Consider the following 27,892-nt stretch of genomic DNA (forward strand, 5'->3'; position numbering starts at 1 on the left):
AAATAGGGCCAAGAGGCTCATGGTGTGGAATAATGACAGCTTGGCAAGGTTGTTTTCCGTCATACACCAGCATTCTGACCCGTGCAAGAGTGTGGACTTGGTGTGGACACTGTACTTGTTCAATCTCCATACGTTGCTCGTTGATCTGAAGATGTTTCTAGCTTTGCTGAGTCTGGTCTAGATGTCGTTCTTGGTCCCACCTATTCAACTTTTCTATATAACTGAGATTGTCAAGTCTCGGCAACCACATTGTAAATTTTCTATATACTCTTTCAATCTTATTGATATCTGACCAGAACTGCACACAGTACTCCAAATGAGGCCTGATTAATGGAGTTTTAGGTGAAACATTAAACAGAGATCCACCTCCTTCCTTGGTATAAATTTATGAGACCCTATAATGTTTTTATTGGAATGGCCTTGTGAATTTTCCCCAGTATGTCAGACAATGCTATTATCCCAATCAAAGCCCTTAAGTACTGTATGTCAGAGATAGTTTCTTTTTATAGTGCATTTATTGCCTATGTATAATTGTCCCTGAACCAGGAAGGCAGTTTCTTAGGGATACAGCTTGGTAACAGGCCCTTCCAGCCTTATGAGCCTGTGCCACCCAATTACACCCACGTGACCAATTAACCTGTTAACCCGTATGTCTTTGTGGAATGTGGGAGCAAACCCACGTAGTCATGGGGAGAATGTACAAACTCCTTACAGACACCAGTGGGAACTGAAGCCAGGTCACTGGCACTGTGATAGCATTATGCTAATCACTATGCTATCATGCTGCCTCAGTACTGAGTTAGTTATGTCAGGAGGCAGACCAGATAACATATCATAAACAGTTGCTGGAAAGCCAAATTACAAATGACGTATTTATTTCCGTGAAAGATTTTAGTGAGGCAGAAGGTTTTTACTACAATCTAATGGCTTAATGGTTGCGGCGCTCTGTTGGTCGGTGTCAACCATGGACGTTGTGTCCCAGCTGTCTACGTGATATGCAAGCCAGGGCAGTATGATATGGAGAAGAAGCTGTTGCCCATGTAGAAGGCTCCCCCTCTCCACACAGCTGACGAATCCAAAGGAATGGCAAAGACCGATACAGTTGGCACCAACAACATTGCACTGAACTGTAGGACTGCCTTTGGGACTCCAGCTACGGACTTTTTGTCAGGGTTTACTTCTGAAGCATTCCGATGGGGTATAGCCGCAAGACAGCAGAGGTTTGAGATTAGAGTTTTACTTCTCCTAAGTGAGCCGCAAGCATGGCTGACAAGCTCCATTTGCCCAAAGCAATTGGTTTTAAGGTGCCAGAATGGGCCTTCAAAAGCCATTTTCATAAGGACTGGCACAAGTAATTTTTTTTTGAAAAAATGAACTGTGAGGATTTGAATATTGAGGAGCCATTTGTGATAAAGGAATGTTATGTAAATAGCTTGTCATTGTAAGTTTCAAGATGAGCAAGAAATTGTTGGCTGAACAGGAAAGTTTAGGGGTTTGTGTGAAATTGTTGCTTAGTAGAGATGTTTGGTACGGCAGTATAGTAGTTAGCATAACGCTTTATAGTACTGGTGACCTGGGTTCAATTCCTGCCGCTGTCTAAGGAGTTTGTACATTCTCGATGTGACCGGGTGGGTTTCCTTCCACAGTCCAAAGATGTACTGGTTGGTAGGGTAATTGGTCATTGAAAATTGTCCTGCGATTAGGCTAGGATATTGGGGGTTGCTAGGCAGCACTGCTCAAAGGGCCAGAAGGCCCTATTCTGTGCTGTATCGCTAAATTAAAAATAAACTAAACTTTTAAAAATCATATATAATAAAGAATATTTTACAGCTGTGGGAATTTCTGATTTTGTTGTGAAATCTATAGCACTGTATATAAAAATGGTGAATTTAATCCTTTCATGACAAATATCTTTAGATTGATAGACATTGTTATTCAGTTAGATACGCCACAAAGCTGCCTTCAGTCATGGAATATGGCAGCTCAGTGATTCTTTTTTTAATAAAGTAGAATTTTTAACAGCTCTCGTCAGATTTTGTCATGATGTTAGTGTGGAATACCTCGGGATGTTTCTCTTTTACCAAAAATGATGTAAAAATAAGGAGCAACAGACACAAAATACTGGAGGAACTCAGCAGTTCAGGCAGCAACTATGGAGAGGGAAAACAGTTGACGTTTTGGTCTGAGACCCTTCATCAGGATTGGAAAAGAAGAGATACAGAGTCAGAATAAGAAGGCAGGGGAAAGAAAGGGGTATAAGCTGGCAGGAAATGGGTAGGTGGGTGGGAGCAGAAGAGATGTAGCAAGAAGCTGTGGGGTGATAGGTGGAAGAGTTTAACAGGGTGAAGAAAGAATCTGATAGGATAGGACAGTGGAGCACCCTGGGAGAAAGGGGAGGAGAAGGGGCATCAGAGGGAGGAAAAGAGAAGGGGTGAGAGAGGAACCAGAATGGAGAATGGAAAAAGAGGGAGGAGGGAGAATTTCAAAGTTGCAAGTTCAAGTTAAATTTTAATATCGGAGTACATACATGTCACTACATACAACCGTGAGATATTGTGGGCATACTTAGCAAATCTATAAAGTAGTAACTAACAGGATTGATGAAAGATCAAGTAAAGCATAGTAGACAACAAACTTTGTAAATGTAAATATAAATAAATAGCAATAAATAATGAGAGCATGAAATAATAAGAGTCCTTAAAGTGAGATCATTGTTTGTGGGGACATCTCAGTAGATGAGTGTAGTTATCTTCCTTTGTTCAAGAGCCTGATCGTTGAGGAGTAGTAACTGTTCTTGAACCTGGTGGTACAAGTCCTGAAGCTCTTGTACCTTCTACCTGATGACAGCAGCGAGAAAAGAGCATGGACTGGGTGGTGAGGATCTTTGACGATGGATGCCACTTTCCTACCCGTGATGTACTGGGCAAAATCTATTACCTTTTATAGGATTTTCCGTTCAAAAGCATTGATGTTTACAGAAAGTTGGAGAAATCGATGTTCTTGCCATCAAGTTGGATGCTAAATAAGAGTGGTTGTTCATAATGATAATGATGGCAAGAGACATTTAGTCTCTGACCAAGTGGAAAAAACTAGCAATTCAGCTTTCACTGTGTTCTGGGTCATTTTGTACATAGCGTGGACTTGGCCTAATGAGTTGATCAACATAGTTCATCAGACAGGTGTGTCTTTGAGGAATCTATTCCCAGCTCATTGCTCAGTGTTAAAATCTATTGTTGAAATCCTGAATAATAGGGAAGTAACAATATTTGATTGCCAACGTAATAAACCATAGTGTACCTGTCACTGAGCAAGCAGAAAGGAGCTCAACCATTTTTATCAGCAGGGAGACCATTACTGTAGCTGAGGCACACAGTGAGTATTTGTTAAAGTATTCTGTTAGAGAAGAGGTAATCTGGCTAATTATGCTGGATATCAAAATTCACTACACTTCAATCTCAAAGACTTGTATTTTTCACATACTATTCTTTATTTTTCATTACTCATTTATTACAGCATGTGATGATAATAGATGAAGCTGCAGTGATTTATTTGTTCTGTAGTCCATTTCATACTTGCTGCAAGTTTCATAGAGAGAAAAATGTGGCAAATGTGAAACAAAATAAAGAACTTTTCTTAGTTTTGAATGACTTGGAGAGAATTGCAAACTGAGCCCTTCAGAATTAGGCTATACTCAATCTTCACTGTGGAAGACACTAGCAGTGTGTCAGATGTTGAAGGGTGTGAGGGAAGAGAAATTAGTGCAGTTACTATTAAAAGGGAGAAGGTGCTGAGAAAGCTGAAAGACCTAAGGGTATCTGAGCTATGTAGACCAGATGAACTGCACCTTAGGGTTCTGAAAGAGGTAGCAATAGAGATTGTGGAGGCATTAGTAATGATCTTTCAAGAATCATTGGACTCTGGTATGGTTCCAGAGGGCTGGAAAATTGCAAATGTCACTCCACTCTTTAAGAAAGGAGGAAGGCAGCAGAAAGGAAATTATAGACCAGTTAGCCTGACTTCAGTGGTTGGGAAGGTGTTGGAGTCGATTGTTAAGGATGAGATTACAGAGTACTTGGTGACACAGGACAAGATAGGACAAAGTTAGCTTGATTTCCTTAAGGGAAATCTTGCCTGATGAACCTGTTGGAATTCTTTGAGGAGATTACAAATAGAATAGATAAAGGGGATGGAGTGGATATTGTATATTTGGGCTTTCAGAAGGCCTTTGACAAGGTGCCACATATGAGGCTACTTACCAAATTAAGAGTTCATGGTATTACAGGACAGTTATTGGCATAGTTAGATTATTGGCTGATTGGTAAGAGGCAGCGATTGGGAATGAAATGATTCTTTTCTGGTTAGCTGCTAGTGACTAGTAGTGTTCCACAGGGGTTGGTGTTGGGACCGCTTCTTTTTTTGCTGTATATCAATGGTTTAGATGATGAACTAGTTGGCTTTGTTGCCAAGTTTTCAGATGATACGAAGATTGGTGTAATATACAATACAGTGCAAAAGTTTCAGGCACCCTAACTATATATGTATATGTGCCTCAGACTTTTGCACAGTACTGTATTTAATTAAATTAATTAGTTTATTTATTGATATGAGATACAGCGTGGAATAGGTCCTTCCCTTCGAGCCATGCCACCCAGCCACCCCCGATTTAACCCTAGCCTAGCCACAGGACAATTTACAATGAGCAATTAACCAACCATCTAATGCATTTCTGCACTGTGGAAGGAACCTGGCACATCCAGAGGAAACCCACGTGGCCGTGGTGAGAACGTACAAACGCCTTACAGAGAGTGGCGGGAATTGAATGCAGGCCCCTGGTACTGTAATCACTATGCTACCATAAAATCTTATGACATTATACACCAGAAATCTCTCAAAAGTTCAAAGTAAATTTATTATCAAAGTACATATATGTCATCATATGCAACTTTGAGATTCCTTTTCTTTTAAGCATACTCAAGAAATCCATAGAATAATAACTATAACAAAATCAATTAAAGACTGCACTGACTTGGGTGTTCAACTAGTGTGCAAGACAACTGTGTAAATACAAAAAGAAAGAAATAATAATAAATAAATAAGACTGAGTACAGGATTAATGGTCAGTTACTTAAGAGTATTAATGAACAAAGGGACCTTGGGGTTCAAATCCATACATCCCTCAAGGTCGCTGTACAGGTTGATAGGGTAGTTAAGAAGGCCTATGGGTTGCTAGGCTTCATTAACAGGGGGATTGAGTTCAAGAGTAGAGAGGTCATGTTGCAACTCTACAAATCTCTGGTGAGACCACACTGAGAGCATTGTGTTCAATTCTGGTCACCTCATTATAGGAAGGATGTGGAAGCTATGGAGAGGGTGCAGAGGAGATTTACCAGGATGTTGCCTGGTTTGGAGAACAAGTCATATGAAGCAAGGTTAGCAGAGCTGGGACTTTTCTCTTTGGAGCGTAGAAGAATGAGAGGGGACTTGATAGAGGTCTACAAGATTATGAGAGGCATAGATAGGGTGGATAGTCAGTACCTGTTTCCCAGGGCACCAATAGCAAACACCAGAGGACATATGTACAAAATTAAGGGAGAAATCAGGGGTAAGTTTTTTTACACAGAGGGTTGTGAGTGCCTGGAATGACTTGCCAGGGATGTTGATGGAGGCTAAAGCATTAGGAGTATTTAAGAGCCTCTTGGACAGGCACGTGGATGAAAGAAAAATAGAGGGTTATGGGGTAGTGTGGGTTTAGTACTTTTTTTTAAGGATTATATGGGTCGGCACGACATGGAGGGCTAAAGGGCTTGTACTGTGCTGTAATGTTCTATGGTTCTATTAAATAAATAAGCAATAAATATTGAGAACTTGAGACGAAGAGTCCTTGAAAGTGAGTCTGTTGGTTGTGGGGACATTTCAATGATGAGCAAGTAATTATTATTCACTTATTCTAATTTATTGAAAAATCTAACATGAAATGAACACCAGCAGTTCTGCAGATGCTGGAAATCCACAGCGACACACACAAAATGCTGGAAGACCTCAGCAGGTCAGGCTGCTTCTATGGAGAGGAATAAAGAGTCGATGCCTGAAGTGTTGGCCCAAAATGTTAAATCTTTATTACTCTCCATAGATACTGCCTGACCTGCTGAGTTCCTCCAGCATTTTAGTTAAAAGTTAAGCTACACCCAGTATTACCCCAAGAAACTATCCCTGATGTAACTTGCAAAATGCATCCACATTTTTTCTGGGATATTTTTACTATTGACATTGCTTGGTTTTACAGAAGCCTTTTAATCTCCAGCCCATGCTCACACTATTCCCCAACTTCTAATTATATTTTGCCACTGTGAAGCACCACTACCATTCCAGATAGCAGGGACTAATAACAGCTTTTAAATAAATAGTGAGAATGCCCAGCAGTGTATTTATTAAATTGGATGATCATTCAAAATAACACTTATGCTGTATCATTTTAAAGTTGTCTTTCTTGAGTTGCTCAATTGTACAGCAAAACTTGCACAGGGAAATTAACTGTTTCAAAACTCGATCTTAGTGCCCACTTTAATAGATACACCTGTTCATTAATGTAAATATCTAATCAACCAATCAAATGCCAGCAATTCAGTACATAAAAGCATTCAGACATGGTCAAGAGTTTCAGTTGTTGCCCAGACCAAACATCACAATGGGGGCGAAATGTGATCTAAGTGACTTTGACCATGAAGTGATTATTGGTGTCAGATGGGGTAGTTTGAGTATTACAGGATCTACTGATCTCCTGGGATAGTGTGCAGAAAATAGTGTGAAAAACACAAAACATCCAGTGAGCATCAAAATAAAAACACATCCAGTAAGTGGCAGTTCTGTGGGTGCAAGTGACTGGTTAATGAGGGAAGTCAGAGGAGAATGGTGAGACTGGTTCAAGCTGACAGGAAGATAACAGTAACTCAAATAACCACATGTTACAACAGTGGTGTTGAAGAGAGCATCTCTGAATGCACAACATGTTGAACCTTGATATAGATGGGCTACAGGAGCAGAAGACCGCAGACATACACTCAGTGCCCACGTTAGGTGCAGGAGTTATCTAATAAAGTGGCCACTATGTGTATTTAGTTCAAAGTGACTAATACAAACAACAGTTGGATAATTTCTCCTGTAAACACTGAAATGCTTGACAGTTCAACAATCGGGTCAAAAGGAAATGGCTGCATTTCCTTTCTTCTGCCTCTCCCCTTCTTGAAGACTGGAGTGACATTTGCAGTTTTTCACTTTTCTGGAACCATTCCAGAATCTAGTGATTCTTGAAAGATCATTACTAATGCCTCCACAATCTCTTCATCCACCTCTTTCAGAATCCTGTGGTGTACACAATCTGGTCCAGGTGACTTATCTACCTTCAGACCTATCAGTTTCCCAAGAAGCTTCTCTAGTTATGGTAACTTCACACACTTCATGGCCCCTGACACCTGGAACTTCCACCATGCTGCTAATGTCTTCCACAGTGAAGACTGATGCAAAATACTTACTCAGTTTGTCCACCATTTCCTTGTTCTCCCATTACTACCTCTCCAACATCATTTTCTAGTGGTCTGATATCCACTCTCACCTCCCTTTTACACTTTATGTGTCTGAAGAAACTTTTGGTATCCTCTTTAATATTTTCATATTCCATCTTAACCTTCTTAATGACTTATTAGTTGCCTTTTGTTGGTATTTAAAAGCGTCCCAATCCCTTAACCTCCCACCAATTTTTGCTTTATTATCTGTCCTCTCTTTGGTTTTTATGTTGGTTTTGACTTCCCTTGTTAGCCATCTTACCTTTAGAATACTTTTTTTTAGGATGTATATCCTGTGGCAGACGGCAATCTGCGAAGTACAAGATTTCCCAATGTGTCAGAGCAGCGTGGAGGGAAATCGTCTGCCAACTGGAAATTCCAGATGCGACCTACCGACCGACCTACCTCTGTCATCCCTGCCAGTGTTCTTTTCTAATTAATTCTGACCAGCTCCCCTCTCATGCCTCTGTAATTTCCTTTACTCCACTGAGTATTGATACATATGACTCAGGGTGAATTATAAGACATAGGAGTAGAATTATTCCATTTGGCCCAGTGAGTCTGCTCCACCATTCATTCATGGCTGATCCTTTTTCCTCCTCCTCAGCCCCACACCCCAGCCTTCTCCCCATAACCTTTGATTCCATGTCCAAATCAAGAACCTATCAAGCTCTTCCTTAAATACACCCAACAACCTGGCCTTCACAGCTGCCTGTGGTAATAAATTCCACAAATTCACCATCCTTTGGCTAAAGATATTTCTCTGTATCTCTGTTTATGTGGACCCCCCCTCTATCCTGAGGCTGTGCTGTCTTGTCCTAGACTCCCCCACCGTGGGAAACATCCTTACCACGTCCTCTGTGTTTAGGCCTTTCAACATTCAAAAGTTTCAATGAGATACTGTTTTGAATTTGATCATATTTTGATCACTTGGTCCCAAGGGTTCTTTTACCTTAAGCTCTCTAATCAGTTCTTGTTCATTGCACAACACCCAATCCAAAATAGCTTAACCCATTCTAGAGATTCCCCCTCTGCATATGGAAATCCCCCATGACTATTGTAACATGGTGCTTTTGGCATCCGGTTTTTATCTCCTGGTGTAACTTGTAGACCACATCCTTACCTGGATATAACATTCATCAGGGTCTTTTTACCCTTGGGGCTCCTTAGCTCTATCCACAATGATTCAACACTTCCAACCCTATGTCACCTCTTTCTAATGATTTGATTTCATTTCTTACCACAGAACAACACCAACCCCTCTGCCTTCCAGCCTGTCCTTTTGATGCAATGTGTAACCTTGGACTTTAAGCTTTCAGCTACAGTCTTCTTTCAGCAATGATTCACTGATGCCTACAACATCATACCTGCCAATCTGTAACTGTTCTACAAGTTGATCGACCTAATTCCATATACTGCATGCATTCAAATTATTATTATTCAGGTACCTTGCTGTTCAGCGTGGGTGATCATGTCTCTCCATCCATCACGGTCCCCAACCCTCCGAATTGTAGTTGTTGCCTCCCCTGTTACTAACTATGATGTTAATCCATCTCTCATTTTCATTCTCAGTCTGCCTCTGCTTCTCTTACCTTCCAGCTTTCCAGTTGTAACTAAATGTTCTAATGTCTCTCTTCGCATGATGTGTCCAAAGAATTTTGATTGCTGTTTTCTGATTTTTTTAAATTGATGTACGTTTTGTTTTCATTCTCTAGAACTTCTTCATTGATTATCCTGTATATTCGTTGGTATATGATATGCATAGCATTCTTCTGAGGAACCACATCTCTGCTTCATTGATTCTTTTTTCCATTGCATTTGTGATGGTCCATGACTCGCGGCCATACATCAATAAAGGAAGAATATAGCAGCTGAGAGTTCTAAGGCGGATGTCAATTGCTATTTTCTTGTTCATTAGGAGGTTTCTCATTTCTGTAAATGCTGTTCTTGCCATTGCTATTCTTGCTTTTATGTCTGTTTCGCATTTGCCATCAGATGTTACCCATGATCCAAGGTACTTGAAGTTATGAACTTGTTTCAGGATTTCATTTCCCAATACGATCCTACAATTTGTGATATCATGTTTCTTTGATATTACCATTACTTCAGTTTTCTATTTGTTTAAGGTTAGGCCAAGTCTTTCGCTCTCTTTCACAGAGAGCATTCAAATATAACACCCTTAATCTTGTATTCACTTTTTAAAATTTTTGTCTGCCTTTTTCAATGCAACTCACCCTGTTGACTGCAGTTTTGTCCTATCAGCCTTTCCTTGCTTGGAGTCTCACTACACATTGCCTCTGTTTGTAAACCAACCATCTCATCTAATGCACCACCACTCTGGTTCCCAGCTCCCACCAAGTTAGTTTAAACCCACCTAAACAGCTCTAGACAACTTGCCTGCAAGGATATTGGACCCCCTTGGGTTCAGGTGTAACCCATCCCTTCCCTAGAAGTGATCCCAATGATCCATAAATCTGAACCCCTGCCTCCCACACCAGTTCCTCAGCCACGCAATCACCTGCCAATCATCTTACCCTTACTAACACGTTACTTACAAGTACTGATTCTTGGAATACAACAAGAAAATTTTGGATTTATTGTCCTTGTCGATTTGGAGAAAATTCAGGCCAAATTTACGATAATTTCAGATTTTAGCCTTTGTGCCCAAGCCGATTGAATGGAGCTCCCATGTATACTAAAATGACATTCACCAAGAAGTGAAGACAAAATGAGTTACTTTGAAGAACTCTTCTTATATGGTTAAGTCACTTGGTTAATTTTGTTAGTCCAGAGCTCCCAGGTAATCCACTGCAAGAATAATGGGCTTCTGATTTTTCTTCTTGCTGGCCCCACTTCCCTATCTTGAAGTAAAATACCTCAGCTGACTATTATTCTAAGTCCTTCAAATTTTATGATTTGGAATTGGATATGTTAAATTTATCTATTCAGCACCTAAAATGTGACTTGATTTCCTGTGGTTCATCTTGTTTGCTTAACAGCTTCACCTATAAAAAGTTTGGAGAAGGAATGATTTATTTTTAAATTTAGAGGTACAGCACAGTAACAGGTCCTTCCGATGCAATGAGCCCACACCGTCCAATTACAACTCATGTAACGTACTAACCCGTACGTCTTTAGAAGGTGGGAGGAAACCAGAGCACCTGGAGGGAACCCACGCAGTCACAGGGAGAACAGACAGCTGTTCTTGATGGCTGGTGTTGTAATAGTGTTACTCTAACTGCTACATTACGCAGCCACTATAGAAATTCAGTTTATTACCTTAATGAAAAGGACTTTAACAATCACAAAAGATGTAATTATGGTTTTTTTTGTGTCTTTGCAGCTTTGCATACCTATAAATTGATGATCATGGGGGATATGAAAACCCCAGACTTTGATGACCTGCTTGCTGCTTTTGACATCCCAGATATGCAGGTTGATCCCAAAGCAGCAATTGAATCCGCACACGATGACAATGAAGGGCAGCTGAAGCAAACTATACCTGTGGACGATGATGCTCAGGTTCCCTCTGCGCCGGATGGAGTAGTAAGTGTTATTGTAAAAAACATTCGAACTTTGGACTCGTGCGAGTCTGCAGCCACAACTGCAGAGACCCCAGCTCTTGATAAAGAAAATCACCATTCTTCGGGAAATGGCTTGCATAATGGCTTCCTCAGTGTGTCAGCTTTGGATGGATATTCTAAAGATTCAAACAGCAATAAGTCAGGCAGGAGTGAAAGTGCGTCTGTGGCCGAAGCCAAATTGGATCTGTCCAGAGCCGAAGACATTGAAGGCTCCGAATCTGGGCTCAAAGACTCTGCCTTCAGCCAGTTCAGCCCCATATCTAGCGCAGAAGAGTTTGAGGATGACGATAAAATAGAGGTTGATGATCCTCCACTTGTCAAAGAGGAAAGCCAGCCAGTTTTTCAAGCTAGTGTACTCCCGAGCCCACCTGCAGAGCGAGATTGTGAGAAGGCAAGGAAGCCAGGAGGGGAAAATGTGGTCAAACCTGAAGTGTCTGCCCCAGATGCTGAACAAAAGAGTAAAATAATGAAAAGCAGCAGAGAGTGCGAAAGCTCCACTCTTAACTCGGGAACTCTTGAGACATTTAAAACCCGAAATGTAGTAGAGAAGTCCTCTGATGAGAATGCTGAGAAGAGCTATAAGAATTCCTCAGAAAAGCAGCTTGAGAATAGAACCCTTGATGGCAAAAGTGGCGAGAAAACTGGTGTGACTGGTGCTTGTTCTTCAAATCTTAGGGCCAAATCGTCTTCCAAGCTTTCCTCGTGCATTGCAGCAATCGCTGCTCTGAATGCTAAGAAGGCGGCAGCAGACACCGTCAAGGAAACACAGCCAGTCTCCAGGGGCCCTTCTCCAGTTTTGAAAGAATCTAAAGAAAGCCCGAGAGTCACGGAAAAATCTCCTGAGGGCCCTCCAAGCCCGATGGAAGTGGTGAAGAAAGCCGTCGTCAAGCAGCAGCCTGATAGCCCTCGGAGCGTGTCCAGTGAAAACAGCATGAAAGGGTCCCCTTCTTCTCCAGCCAGCTCACCGCCTGCCATCCCCAAGGTCCGCATCAAGACCATTAAGACGTCATCTGGTGAAATCACCAGAATGGTGACCAGAATCATGCCCGAAGTTGAGCAAGAGCTCGGTAGGAGAGGGTCAGATCAGGGAAGCTCCATGCTTGTCTCATCTCTTTTGTCATCTCCTCCCAGCGAATCTCCCGTGTCATCGCCGCCTGCATCGCTGATCCAGTCGGCACTTGTTACAGCTTCTGGCGCGGTGTCACCCCTTGACGTTGCACAGAAACCAGTTACAATTAAACCCGTTGGCACCGCTTTCCTTCCCGTGTCTGCTGTAAAGACCGCAGGATCACAGGTGATTAACCTGAAGTTTGCAAACAACACTACAGTCAAGGCCACTGTCATCTCAGCTGCCTCAGTTCAGAGTGCCAGCAGTGCCATCCTCAAGGCTGCCAGCGCCATGCAGCAGCAAACGGTGGTAGTGCCAGCATCCAGCCTTGTAAATGCCAAGCTCGTACCAAAGACTGTCCACCTCGCTAACCTGAATCTTCTGCCCCAGTCTGCCCAGACAACATCTGAACTCCGTCAAGTGCTTTCCAAAACACAACAGCCCTTAAAGCAGACACTGATCACCACCTCTTCTGCCCATCCTCCAAAAAAGCTATCAAGGGTTCACGTGGTGGCCAATTCCCAGAATACAGTGGTTGAGACATTTAACAAAGTGCTGAGCAGTGTAAACCCAGTTCCTATCTACACGCCTAATCTTACTCCGCCTACTAATGCTAATATCACTATACCACTTCGTGGTTATAAGTGCTTGGAGTGTGGTGACTCGTTTGCTTTGGAGAAGAGTCTGGCACAGCACTATGACCGGAGGAGTGTGCGGATTGAAGTGACCTGTAACCACTGTGCAAAGAACTTGATCTTCTTCAACAAGTGCAGTCTTCTTTCTCACGCTCGTGGGCACAAGGACAAGGGTGTGGTAATGCAGTGCTCCCATCTAATCATGAAACCCATCCCTGCGGATCAGATGATCATTCCCAATTCCAGTTCAAGTGTCTCCTCTACCACTGTATCCACACCGCTCTTGACAACAGCCAGCAGCATTGCAAGTTCCATTCCAAAAACTGTTGCAAGTATAACCAGTGCTGTGATTTCTGCCCCCGCCAGCTCTCCCATTCTCCCAGCTATGCCCCTTGATGAAGATCCATCAAAGCTTTCCCGATACGGCATGAAGTGTTTGGAGTGTAGTGAGACTTTCCAGGACGAGATTTTGCTTGCCACACACTTCCAGAGTGCTGCAAAAACAGGGGGACAGGTAAATCGAGTTGCATCAAAGAGCATGGTTCTCGGGTTGCATGCAGCCAAATGTTTTCCATTAGCTTCTCAGGTTATTTCTTCATCAGGCAAGTGAATAGTGTCCTTGAAAACACCATTAATTATGCTTGCGATATTAAATAGATGCAGCTAAGAACATGAAAGCAACAAATTGCATTTATAAAGCTTCAAATGCAGAAAACTGTGCTCCAGTGGAGTGGAATTACACAAAAGTTAACACTGAAGCAAAAGGCAGAGGGATTCAAATGCTTGGTCAAAAGGTTTAAAACCATAAGGCATAGGAGCAGAATTAGTTCATTCAACCCAAGTCGGCTCCTCCATTCCTTCATGGCTGATCTATTATCCCTCTCAACCCCATTCTCCTGCCTTCTCCCTGTAACCTTTGACACCCTGACTAATCAAGAACCTATTAACCTGTGCCCAAATAACTTGGCCTCCACAGCTGGCTGTGGCAATGAACACCACAGCCTCAACACCAGTGGAACTGATGTATTTTAGAGTAGATATGTAGAGAAGTGGTCTTAGGAATAGACTTGCAAAGCCTTTGGCCAGATGCTGACTGTAAGGAGTTTGCACACTCTCCCTGTGACCATGTGGATTTCCGCCCATGTCACAGAGGTGTGTGGGGGGGGGGCAGGTTTATTGACCCCTGTCTGGAGGCGAGTGGGAGAATATGGGGGTAGGGGGAAAGGAGTTGTTTCAATTGCAGGAGAGTTAAGTGGATTAGAGTGGGACTAGTGTAAAGGTGGGTGCTTATGATTGGTGTGGGTGGTGGGCCGAGGTGTCCGCTACCATGTGTCCACCACAAGTAAAAACATGGCCACCAGTAAGGAGGTGAGAAAGGGCAAAGATGTAGAAGTCCCGAGAGTTGGAGGATCTCTTGAGTTCTTGTTGATTATAAAGTGGGAGGAAATTAAAGTGATGAGCCGTGCTTAGATGATTGGAGGGGTTTGAGAACAATTTGAACATTTAAAAATGGAGACACGAAGGACCAGGAGCCAGTGAAGTTCAGGTAGCAAAACGCTGATAAGTGAGTGGGACTAAATTCAAGTTAGGATATCAGCTGCAGAGTTCATGAATAGTGAAATTTAAAGTTCTACAGGGTTAATTGAGCCTAGGAATAATAAATTATTGGGGAATTAATTAATTATTTTTCCAATAATTTAGTACAATGTAGAAGCCACTGGGTTATTTGGGCCTAGGAAAGATAAATTATTGGCAACATAAAGGAATAATAAATTATCAAAATAGGAAAAATTAAGGAAATCTTAATCAATATTCACAAAATTGGAAAGGTATTTCTGATAGCAGAATTCAAAAGTGTACAGAGAAAATTTAGAAGGATGTTGCTGGGTCTGGAGGACCTGAGTTATAAGGAAAGATTGACTAGGTTATGATTTTATTGCTTGGAACATAGAAGATTGAGAGGAGATTTGATAGAGGTATACAAAATTATCAAGGGTATAGATAGGGTAAATACAAGCAGGCTTTTTCCACTGAGGTTGGCTGGGGCTACATCCAGAAGTCATGGGTTAAGTGTGTATGGGGAACATGAGGAGAATCGTCTTCAATCAGAGGGTCATGAGAGTGTGGAACGAACTCGATTTCAATGTTTAAGTGAAGTTTAGAGAGGTACATGGATGGTCGGGATATGGAGGGCTATGGTCCCAGTGCAGGTCTGTGGGAGTAGGCAGCTTAAATGGTTTTGCATGGACTAGATGAGATGAACGGCCTGTTTCTGTGCTGTACTTTTCTATGCTGTCAGCTATAAGGATCTTAAACTGTTTTATGCACTCCGTGTAACTCTTTAAGAGTTGTGTATTTTTTTGCTTCAATGTGATTGGTCATATTTACAGCAGCATGCCCCACATTTACAGGGCCACAAGATGCCTTCACTAAAGAAGGGCCTTTAGGGACATGTAACATGTTCGTTCAGGAATGTTATTTGTATTATTTCCCTTTCATCAGGACCTTGCAAATTCTGATCTGCTGTCCAAGTTCCCTGGCATTCTGGTCTGGTAAACCTAAGCAACTGTTCAACTTGGTGAGCTTGGAATTTTACAAAGCACTGTACCTAGAACTGTTGGTTCACTGGTGATTAAATTCCAGTTAGAACACCAAACCTGGGATATAAGGCTTGATTTTTTTTGCTTGCAGTGTTTGGCAGATTTGTCTTATTACTGTTTGAGAAAACTAAGAATTTATTTTAAGAGAAATATGTACACTTGAGATGCATAAGCTTTAATTCTCCTTTAAAGTGCACTGGATGTGATTGTTAATATAACAATAACCATTGAGTTCTAACTTTGTCTTAGTTAAACTTTAATTAAAATCCTGATCTCCTTTCACATGCATGTTTCTCAGCCCACGTTCTCCCCGTGCCTTCATTGTTTTGGACATTCTCACCTTTGTCACTCCACTGACCACCGTATCTCATTCACAGATGAGATCAGTCTGTGGCTCAGGTGGTATTTGCTTGTGAAGGAAAAAGTAAATGTAAATGGATGGATAACATTTGATGTTGGCTCAAAGTGGAAATATCAGTTATTAGGTAGAATGTGTTGCTTATTGGTTAATACAGAAAGTTTCAAGAAATGAGTATCATTAAATCAATAGAACTAGTGAGTTGTTACTGACATTTTGTTAAGTATGAAAGTTAAGTGCATATGAGTTGGCAGACTATTTTATATCTCCTATAATACTTATTTCCATTGATCAAACTATTTAATTCTTTTTATTGGTTCCTTTTTGCCTCGTGATTAACATTTGACTTTCGTGGAGAAGTTTTACGTGGTATTAATCATTAATAATGATCGGAAAACAGATACTAAGAATGGGAATGCTATTAGATTGTTGATCGTCCCTCAGAACACAGCCAGCTGAATTTCTGTTTTTATTTGACAGTCTAAAATCCAAATAAAAGAGGTCATGTACGTGCTGTTCATTTGAATATTGAGACCAAAAGTACTTTAACAAGGGGAGGCAGGGTTGGCAGGTGGAGGAAAGGGGCAGTGAGATTTTGAAAAGGAGGAAGTGCTGGAACTTCTCCAATAGAAAAATATTTCAGCTCCTCCCCTCACCACCCACCACTATTTTGCCTACCCTCCACCAACCCCAATTTCCTTTTTAATGAATTGCCATTTTTCTTCTGCTTGCTTGACTCAATTGCATCATTCATTGAAATACCATTCTGTAAATAATTAACTCCTTGTGACATAGCTTTAGATTCTCCTATACTTGGGGAAAAAGATTATGGTCAGTTCATCTTATCTATAGCCCTTCATGATTGATATGCATCTCTAAGGAATCTGATGCTCCAGGCAAAAATGCTGCCGCTTATTCAGTCTCTCCTAATAACTCAAGCCAAGAAATCCCAGTAACATCCTTGTGAATCTTTTCAGCACGCTGCCCAGTTTAAACAGCTCTTCTTCTAGCTGGGCAACCAGTGTGGTCTCACTAGCACCTTGGTCAATTGTAACATGGTGTACCAAATATATTGAATATTGATCAAGTTTAGATGTTTAGATTAGGTTAGAACCTAGTTTTTAACTCACTGTTGGACAACATAGTAAAACAGCATGTCTCCAAAATATGTTGTAGATAAAAAAGAAAATTTTTATTATACTGTTCACTTACTCCCTTGTGGACAGATTCAGATTCAGATTTAGATTTATTTATCACATCTACAGAGGCATGCAATGGTTTGGGCACCCCTGGTCAAAATTTCTGTTATGGTGAATAGTTAAGTGAGTAGAAGATGAACTGATCTCCAAAAACCGTAAAGTTAAAGATGAAACATTCTTTTCAACATTTTAAACAAGATTAGTGTATTATTTTTGTTTTATACAATTTTAGAGTGGAAAAAAAGGAAAGGAGCACCATGCAGAAGTTTGGCACCCTAAGAGATTTGAGCTCTCAGATAACTTTTACCAGGGTCTCAGATCTTAATTAGCTTGTTAGGGCTATGGCTTGATCACATTAATTGTTAGGAAAGGCCAGGTGACGCAAATTTCAAAGCTTTATAAATACCCTGACTTCTCAAACCTTGTCCCAACAATCAGCAGCCATGGGCTCCTCTAAGCAGCTGCCTAGCACTCTGAAAATTAAAGTAAATGATGCCCACAAAGCAGGAGAAGGCTGTAAGAAGATAGCAAAGCGTTTTCAAGTAGCTGTTTCCTTAGTTCGTAATGTAATTAAGAAATGGCAGTTAACAGGAACAGTGGAGGTCAAGTTGAGGTCTGAAAGACCAAGAAAACTTTCCCAAAGAACTGTTTGTAGGATTGCTAGAAAGGCAAATCAAAACCCCTGTTTGACTGCAAAGGACCTTCAGGAAGATTTAGCAGATTCTGGAGTGGTGGTGCACTGTTCTACTGTGCACCAACACCTGCACAAATATGACCTTCATGGAAGAGTCATCAGAAGAAAACTTTTCCTGCGTCCTCACCACAAAATTCAGCATCAGAAGTTTGCAAAGGAACATTTAAACAAGCCTGATGCATTTTGGAAACATTTTCTGTGGACTAATGAAGTTAAAATAGAACTTCTTGGCCGCAATGAGCAAAGGTATGTTTGGAGAAAAAAGGTGCAGAATTTCATGAAAAGAACACCTCTCCAACTGTTAAGCATGGGGGTGGGGGGCGGATTGATCATGTTTTGGGCTTGTGTTGCAGCCAGTGGCACGGGGAACATTTCACTGGTAGAGGGAAGAATGAATTCAATTAAATACCAGCAAATTCTGGAAGCAAACATCACACCGTCTGTAAAAAAGCTGAAGATGAGAAGAGGATGGCTTCTACAACAGGATAATGATCCTAACACACCTCAAAATCCACAATGGACTACCTTAAGAGGCACAAACTGAAGGTTTTGCCATGGCCTTCACAGTTCCCCAATGTAAACATCATTGAAAATCTGTGCATGGACCTCAAAAGAGCAGTGCATACAAGACGGCCCAGGAATCTCACAGAACTAGAAGCATTTTGCAAGGAAGAATGGGCGAAAAACCCCCAAACAAAAATTGAAAGACTCTTAGCTGGCTACAGAAAGCACTTACAAGCTGTGATACTTACCAAAGGGGATGTTACTAAGTAGTGACCATGCAGGGCGCCCAAACTTTTGCTTCGGTCCCTTTTCCTTTTTTGTTATTTTGAAACTGTAAAAGATGGAAATAAAAATGCATTCTTGCTTAAAATATTAACGCAATGTGTCATCTTTAATTTTATACCTTTTGGAAATCAGATCATCTTTTACTCGCTTTGCTACTCACAGTAACAGAAATTTTGACTAGCGGTGCCCAAACTTTTGCATGCCACTGTACATTAAAGCATACAGTGAAATATGTCATTTGTACACAAACTTAACAGGCACACAAAGTAAGCGGTTGCTAACTATACAGTTCAGATATGTAACTTATCTCTCGTAAGATCATAAAACATAGGAACAGAATTAGGCCATTTGGCCTATTGAGTCTGCTTCGCCATTCCATCATGGCTGATTTATTATTCTCCTCAACTTCATTCTCCTGCATTGCCTACCTAACCTATGGCACCTTTACTAATCAAGAACCTATCAACCCTGCTTTAAAGGTCAATGACTTGATCTCCACAGTCATCTGTGGCAATGAATTCCTCCTCACTTCTGTTCTAAAGGGATGCCTATCTATTCTGAAGCTGTGCCCTCTGGTCCTGGACTCTTCCATGATTGGAAACATCCTCTCCACGTACATGTAATGCATCTACTGCACATGTGGTATTTAAACAAAATCATTTTTTAAAAATGCTGTACAGAGTCTAATGAAGTATGTGCACTTTAATCTATGAGTTGTTTTTGTCAAACTGGAATAAGATTAAATTATTGAATTACCGTCTGTAATTTTCATCAGTTATTATTTTGGAAAGGGTATTAGATACGCTCCATAAGGTTTGTAATTAGTGAGCTGAACAATTGAAGTAATTAGGAAAGATTTTGGCATGAGTCAAGATTGTATATTAAACTGGGATGTGAATTCTGAAGGAAGATGGTTAATGTAAATTTAAAGAGGGTTATTTTGACTGTAAATTATGTGCATGTTTTTGTTCAAAATAGTAACAAAATGGTAATTAAATAACCAAAAAGACATAATTACATTAGTGATGATTTGAATGAGAAGGCAAGAGGTTTCTTGTTTTTAGGTTATTAATATTGTGAAGGGGACACAATGCAATACAGGTCCTTCAGCCCATGAGCTTGAGTCAACCATTTAACCAGCTCTAAGATCCTAACCCTTCCCTTCTACATAGTCATCCATAGTCTTTGAAATGTCCCTAATGTATCTGCCTCTGCCACCATCCCTGGCAGCATGTCCATGCATCCCCTACCACTCTTGGTGCAATAAAACTTGCATAGTTTTACATTTTAATACCTGATAGCTTTGAAAAAAGGTTAAAAGATAATTAAATATTAAAGCAAACTTTTAATGTGAGTGGTGACCATGATAGCAAGAGGTTAAGGGAATTTACTCCCCCCCACCCTCGCTCCCAACAATGTAGAAATGTTTTCAGCAGCACAATTTTGTTATCTGGCCTTTTGTTAAATTCTACCAACAACTTTTTGAACCAATTTGAGATAAATTCTGCATTATCCTCTTCTACAAGATTTTATCCACATCTCGGTCTTCTATCACCGGAAAGGCGGAAGATAGTGTTGAAGACGAGGTAGCAGGATTACAAACAGAGGCTATGTGTAGTGAGGAGAAGCTGTTGATAGGGCAAAATTGCAGTCAACAGGATGAGTTTCAACATAAAATGTGGACAAAATCGAAAAGGGTGAATACAGGACTGAATGCGCGCAGTATACGAAATAAGGTAGATGAACTTGCAGCGGATTTGCAGATTGGCGGGTATGATGTTGTAGGCATTACTGAATCATAGCCGAGAGAAGATTATAGCTGGGAGGTTAGTGTCCAGCCATACACATTGTATTGAAAGGACAGGCAGAGGAGGCAGCATTACTCTGCTGGTAAAAAGTGAAATCAAATCATTACAATCATGTAACATAGGGTCAGAAGGTGTTGAATCTTTATGGATAAAGCTAAGGAACTGCAAGGGTAAAAAGACCCTGATGGGAGTTGTGTACAGACCCCCAAACAGTAGTAAGGAAGTTGCCTAAAAATTACAATGGGAGATAGGAAATGCATGCCAAAAGGGCAATGTTTCAATAGTCATGTGGTACTTCAATATGCAGGTAGATTGGGAAATTCAGGTTGGGTGCTGGATTCTAGGAGGGGGAATTTCTTGTGCCTATGAGATGGCTCTTTAGAGCAGCTTGTGATTGAGCCTGCTAGGGGATCAGCAATTCTAGAATGGATTAGAGACCTTAAGGTAAAAGAACCCTTAGGAGAAAATGATCATAATATGATTGAATTCACTTTGAATTTGGGAAGGAGAAGCTTAAGTCAGATGTATCAGTATTACAGTGGGTAAAGGGAATTACAGCAGCATGAAAGAGGAGTTGACCAGAACTGGTTGGAAAAGAACACTGGCATGGATGATGGCAGAGCAGCAATGGCTCCCAAAGAGGACGAAATATTCTAAAGGGAAGCTGACACAATCGTGGCTAACACTAGAAGCCATAGCCAACGTAAAAGTCAAAGAGAGGGCATATAATAGAGCATGAATTAGTGTGAAGTTAGAGGATTAGGAAGATTTTAAAACCAACAGATTTTAAAACCAAGTTTCTTCAGATGAAGTGTAAAAGAGAGGCAAGACTGGATATTGGTCCACTGGAAAACAATGCTGGAGAGGGACAATTGGGGGACAAAGAAATGGTGGGCGAACTGAGTAAGTATGTTGCATCAGGTCTGAAGATAGATAAGTCACCTGGACCAGATAGCGTTCAGTCCAGGGTTCTGAAGGAGGTAGCTGATGAGATCATGAAGGCATTATTTTTTCAAAAATCACTAGATTCTGAAATGGTTTCAGAAGACTGGAAAATTGCAAATGTTATTCTACTGTTCAAGAAGAGAGCGGCAGAAGAAAAGAAACCATAGGTCAGTTGGTTTGACATCAGTAGCTGGGAAGATGTTGGAATTGATTATTAAGGATGAGATCTCAGGGTGCTTAGAAGCATATGATAAAATAAGCCAGAGTCACCATGGTTTCCTCAAGGGAAATTCTTGCCTGGTAAATCTGTTGGAATTCTTTGAAGAAATAACAAGCTGGGGGGGGGGGGGACATCACGTGATGACGTAGGATCGAGACGTGGAAATCCAGCTCTCCCGTAAAAAACTAATAAATTAATGTTTAAGTGAAGAAAAGTTAGTAAATATTTTCTAAAAACTACGTCTAAACTACTCAGGATTTTCCTTAGATATGCCTCCTAAACAGACAAAGAAGAAAACTATTACTTTGAAGACAGTACAAGCTGGGCCCACCGCCATGAAGAAGCCTTGGACTCAAGTGCATCTCACCTCCGGCGATACAGAACTGGAATCGGCGGCAACATCAACAGTCTCCAAGAAGAAACAACAGGAACTGCGCGTGCGTGAAGGAAAGGGCATGCGCAAACATGAGCAATTTGAACTACAAATCCCAGCTACGATTGGAAGTGGATGTGAAAATGAACCCGAGGTGGATTCGGATTCTCTGGAACATACAGATGAAGATGAGGAGGTAAAAGAAGAACAACAGGAAGAGGTTGGAGGTGGAAGATATTCTGGAGACATAAAAGAAGCTTTGGCGCAAAAATGCATGAATTAGAATTAAAAACATTAAAAATAATAAAAGAAGATATTAAAAATATGAAGACTATGTTTGATAAAATGGTGAAAAAACAGGAGAAAATGGACAAGAAAGTTAAAAAGCTGGAAGAAATAACGGGAGACACTATTGATAGAGTGAATAAAATGGAAGATAATATTCTTGCCTGGACATCAGAATGAAAACGACTGTTGGAAAAAATAGACGTGCTTGAAAATTTTAGTAGACGAAATAATATTAAAATTGTTGGTCTTGAAGGGATAGAGGGAGAGGATCCAAAAAAATTTTTTCAAAAATGGATCCCGGAAAATTTGGAAATGGAAGAGGGAACCCAGTTCATTGAAATCGAAAAGGTCCACAGAGCCTTAAGATCAAAACCTCAACCTGATCAAAACCCACAACCAATCTTGATAAAATGCTTAAGATATCAAGATAAAGAAAAGATCCTGAAGGCGGCTGCCCAATGTGCCAGAAAGAGAAATGAGCCATTGATGATAGAAGGGAAAGCAGTTCTTTTCTATCCTGATACAAGTTATGACCTTTTGAAGAGAAAGAAAGAATTTAATCCAGCGAAAAAAGTTTTATGGGAAAAGGGTTATAAATTTATATTGCGCCACCTGGCAACACTGATAATTTTTTTGGATGACAGAAAAAGAAGATTTTTTACTGATCTTCGGGATGCAAAGGAGTTTGCACAAGCACTCCCAAATATTCGCTAGACGCAGTAAAGATTTAAAAGTGAAACAGATTAAAGATGAAGACGAGGACAGTGAAGTGAATTGATGGACATTAAGGACAGAAGAATATTTAAATATACTTTTAATTATATGATACAGGGGGAAAAAGGTAAAAATTTGAGAAATATTAATCGAGAGTAATGATACTATTTTTTCTTCTCTTGTATATACTTTTTTCATGTTATGGGGGAGCTGGGGGAACTGTGGATCGATCGCTACGTGATTCACATGTGTAATCATGGCGTTTGCCATGACCCGCACAACGGAGGGGGGTAATGTTGTGTTTTCTGCATTCACAACATTAGCAGGGGTTTTTTTTGTTTTTTTTCTTTATAATCTATTTTTCTTTTATCTTTCCTTCTTTGCCTGGATGATCGGTAGGGGAGACACATAGCAACATGGAGAATTTTAAAATAATTTTAAAATATGAGAGTTGAAATATTATGTATTATTATAGACTGGAGTAACCCCGTTAAAAATAATGACTAATTTACTGAATTTTTAAAGTTTTAATGTTAATGGGCTTAATGGACCGGTGAAAAGAAAAAGAATTTTACCATACATTAAGAAAATGAAAATAGATATAGCTTTTATACAAGAAACACATTTAACAGAGATAGAACATCAGAAATTAAAGAGAGACTGGGTCGGAAATTTTATAGCAGCTTCATTTAATTCAAAAGCGAGGGGAGTTGCAATTTTGGTCAACAAAACTTTACCAATTAAAATACAAAATGTATTAATTGATTCTGCGGGAAGATATGTAATTATACATTGTCAAATCTTTTCAGAACTATGGACTCTTATGAATATTTATGCACCAAATGAAAACGATGTAAAATTTATACAAGAGGCTTTTTTGAATTTGGCTGACGCACATGATAAAATATTAATAGGTGGAGACTTTAACTTTTGTCTAGACCCAGCTTTAGATAGTTCAACAAAGGTTGTTGCAAAACCAAAAGTAGCAAAATTAACTTTATCATTGACGAAAGATTTAAATTTGATTGATATATGGAGAAGAATTAACCCAAGAGAAAGAGATTATTCATTTTATTCAAATAGACATAAAACTTATTCAAGGATAGATTTTTTCCTACTATCAGTGAATATTCAAGACAGAGTGAACAATATGGAATATAAAGCAAGAATATTGTCAGATCATTCGCCCTTGATAATGACAATGATAATGATGGATAAGGAGGAATCGATTTATAGATGGAGATTTAATTCAGTATTATTAAAACATCAAGATTTTTGTGATTTTATGAAAAAACAGATTAAGTTTTTTTTAGATACAAACTCACATGCAGTTGATGATAAATTTATATTATGGGAAGCGAAGAAGGCATATTTGAGAGGCCAGATAATAAGTTATACTTCTAAAATTAAGAAGGAATATATGGTAGAAATAGATCAATTGGAAAAAGAGATTACAAAATTAGAAAAGGAATCTCAAAGATATATGACAGAAGAAAAACAAAGACAACTTGTTAATAAGAAGCTACAATATAATACACTTCAGACATACCGAACAGAAAAAGCAATTATGAGAACTAAACAGAGATATTATGAACTGGGTGAAAGATCACACAAGATTCTTGCTTGGCAGTTAATAACAGACCAGGCTTCCAAAACGATAAATGCAATTAGAACAAGTGTAAATAAAATTACTTAATAAACCTTTAGAAATCAATGAAACTTTAAAATTTTTTTATTCTGAACTGTATCATTCAGAATCACAAAATGATATTGTTGAGATAGAAAGGTTTTTTATCACAAATAACTCTCCCAGAATTGAATTCAGAAGAACAGAAGGGATTAGATGTGCCTTTTACATTAAAAGAGGTTGAAGAAGCTTTAGGATCACTCCAGAGTAATAAATCTCCAGGAGAAGATGGTTTTCTGCCTGAATTTTACAAAAAGTTTAAAGATTTATTAATTCCTCCTTTTATGGAGCTAATACACCAAGCGGAAAGAACGCATAAACTTCCAGAATCTTTTTCGACAGCTATTTTAATAGTAGTGCCAAAAAAAGACAGAGATCTTTTAAAGCCAACATCATATATACCTATTTCTTTGTTGAACACAGACTATAAAATAATAGCAAAGATTTTATCTAATAGATTAAATACTTACCAAAATTAATACACATGGACCAAACAGGATTTATTAAAAACAGACAATCGGCAGATAATGTAACTCGGTTACTTAGCATAATTCATTTGGCACAAAAGAGGGAAGAAATGAGTGTGGCAGTTGCTTTGGATGCAGAAAAAGCATTTGATAGATTGGAATGGGATTTTTTAATTTCAGGTATTGGAAAAATATGGATTAGGAGTATCTTTTATAAAATGGATTAAAACCTTAAATACTAACCTCAAAGCTAGTGGTGACAAATGGCCAAATTTCACTATCATTTCAGTTAACAAGGTCAACTAGAAAAGGTTGTCCATTATCACCTGCTTTATTTGTGTTGGCGATAGAACCATTAGCTGAATTAATTAGAACTGACTCGGATATTATGGGTTTCAGAGTTAATCAGGAGGAATATAAGATTAACTTATTTGCTGATGATGTTCTGATTTATCTAACTAACCCATTGCATTCGTTGCGTAAATTATCTTCTAGATTGGAAGAATATGGGAAAATATCAGGGTACAAAATATGTTGGGATAAAAGTGAAATTTTACCCCTTAATAAAGGAGATTATAGTCAATGTCTATTAATAACTCAATTTAGATGGCCGATAAATGGTATAAAGTATTTAGGTATAAGAGTTGATAATGATATAAGGAATTTATATAAACTAAATTATTTGCCATTATTGAAAAAAATTCAAGAGGATCTTGATAAATGGATGATGTTACCAATAACATTAATAGGTAGAGTCAATGCTGTAAAAATGAATATATTCCCTAGATTACAATATTTATTCCAAACACTACCAATATAATTACCACAGAAGTTTTTTCAAAAGTTAAATAAATGTGTGAGGAAATTCCTTTGGAAAGGTAAGATGTCAAGAATATCGTTGGAAAAATTGATATAGAAATTTGACCTAGGAGGGTTACAATTACCAAATTTTAAGAATTATTACAAAGCAAATCAACTTAGATTTATTGCATCTTTTTTTGATGGAGATAAACCGGCATGGATTAGAATAGAATTAGATAAAATAGGAGAAAACATACCAGAAGATTTTATATATAAATGGGAATCTAAATGGATACGGGAAAAGAAAGAATCTCCTATACTAAAACATTTGATTGATTTATGGAATAAGATAAATGTTGATGATGAGATAAATCTTTATTAACAAAGAGACCTTTAATTCAAAATAAACATCCCTTTTACAATGGATAATCAACTTTTATATAACTGGTTTCACAAAGGGATTAGATATATAGGGGACTGTTTTGAAGGAGGTATATTAATGTCATTTGACCAATTAAAGAATAAATATAAAATATCAAATAACACTCTTTTCTGTTATTTCCAATTAAGGGCTTATTTAAGAGATAAATTGGGTCAAACAATGTTATTGCCGAAACCTAATGAAATAGAAACTTTAATTCATAAAGGAAAAATTAAAAAAATTATTTCTGGTATGCATAATTTGATTCAAAAACAGGCAATTAAACAAGGAATTCATAAGTCAAGACAAAAATGGGAAACTAATTTGAATATTAAAATTGATGAAACAAGTTGGTCAAGATTATGTCTTGACAGTATGACAAATACAATAAATGTTGGACTAAGATTAGTACAATATAACTTCTTACATCAAATATATATTACACCGCAAAAAATAGATTAAACTCAAATTTATCTGATCAATGTTTTCGATGTAATCAAGAAATTGGTACTTTTTTACACTCTACTTTGTCTTATTTTAAAATTCAACCTTTTTGGACAAATTTAAGAGTTTTACTGGAACAAATTATTGGAATACAACTTCCACATAATCCAACATTATTTTTACTAGACGATGTTGAAGGGATAAAATTGAAATCCAAATTGAATAAATATCAGAAAGAATTCATAAAAATTGCATTGGCAGTAGCCAAAAAGGTTATTGCAGTTACTTGGAAATCGGATTCATACTTAAGTATAGATCGTTGGAAGAATTAAAGTTTTAGCTGCATTCCACTTGAAAAAATTACTTATAATTTAAGAGATAAATATGAAATATTTCTGAAAATTTGGCGCCCTTATTTACAAAAAATAGGATTAAATATATAGGTGCTCCAAAGATAAAATTATTGGTTATCTGGGGAAAGAATTAAATATACATATTAAAGCTATTATGAACTTCATGGAGCATGTGGGGATCTTCTGATATCCAGGCATTCTTTCTTTCTTTCTTTTTTCTTCTTTTTTTCTATAGGGATATGTTTGGGGGGAGGGGGGGAAGGGTTGACAATTTTTTTTCTTTCTGTAACCTATTTGAAATTTCAATTTAAAAAATTAAAAAAAAAGAAATAACAAACTGGATAAACAGTGGAGAATGGCTTGATGTTGGCTACTTCAATTTACAGAAGGCCTTTGACAAGGTTCCATACATGAGGCTGCTTAACAAGCTACGAGCCTGTGGTATTACAGGAAAATTCTAGAATGGATAAAGCGGTGATTGAGTAACAAGAGGCAAAGTGTGGGAATAAAAGGCAACTTTTCTGGCTGGTTGCCAGTGACTAGTGGTGTTCCACAGGGGTCTCTATTGGAACCAATTCTTTTTATGTTATATGTCAATGATTTGGATGATGGAGTTGATGACTTTGTTGCAAAGTTTCCAGGCGATATGAAGACAGGTGGATGGGCAGATAGTTTTGAGGAAGTAGTGAGCCTACAGAAGGACTTAGACAGATTACGAGAATGGGCAAAGAAAATGGCAGGTGGAATATAATGTGAAATGTATGGTCGTGCACTTTGGTAGAAGAAATGAAAGGGTTGACTATTTTCTGAATGGAAAGAAAATACAAAAAATTGAGGCACAAAGG

At 38.9% G+C, this 27,892-nt stretch overlaps 1 protein-coding gene across 7 annotated transcripts in view; it reads left to right on the top strand.

The window, feature by feature from the left end:
• Positions 1-27,892, top strand: part of znf532 (zinc finger protein 532) — a 175,843-nt gene that overhangs the window by 86,799 nt on the left and 61,152 nt on the right. For all 7 annotated transcript variants that reach the window (XM_073064175.1, XM_073064174.1, XM_073064177.1 and 4 more), the window contains one exon: positions 10,903-13,400. In XM_073064175.1, coding sequence (XP_072920276.1) covers positions 10,923-13,400 — 2,478 coding nt within the window. In that variant the 5' untranslated portion in view covers positions 10,903-10,922. The remainder of the gene's footprint in view (positions 1-10,902; positions 13,401-27,892) is intronic.

Source organism: Hemitrygon akajei, chromosome 13, assembly GCF_048418815.1.
Source record: "Hemitrygon akajei chromosome 13, sHemAka1.3, whole genome shotgun sequence".
Classification (NCBI taxonomy): Eukaryota; Metazoa; Chordata; class Chondrichthyes; order Myliobatiformes; family Dasyatidae; genus Hemitrygon; species Hemitrygon akajei.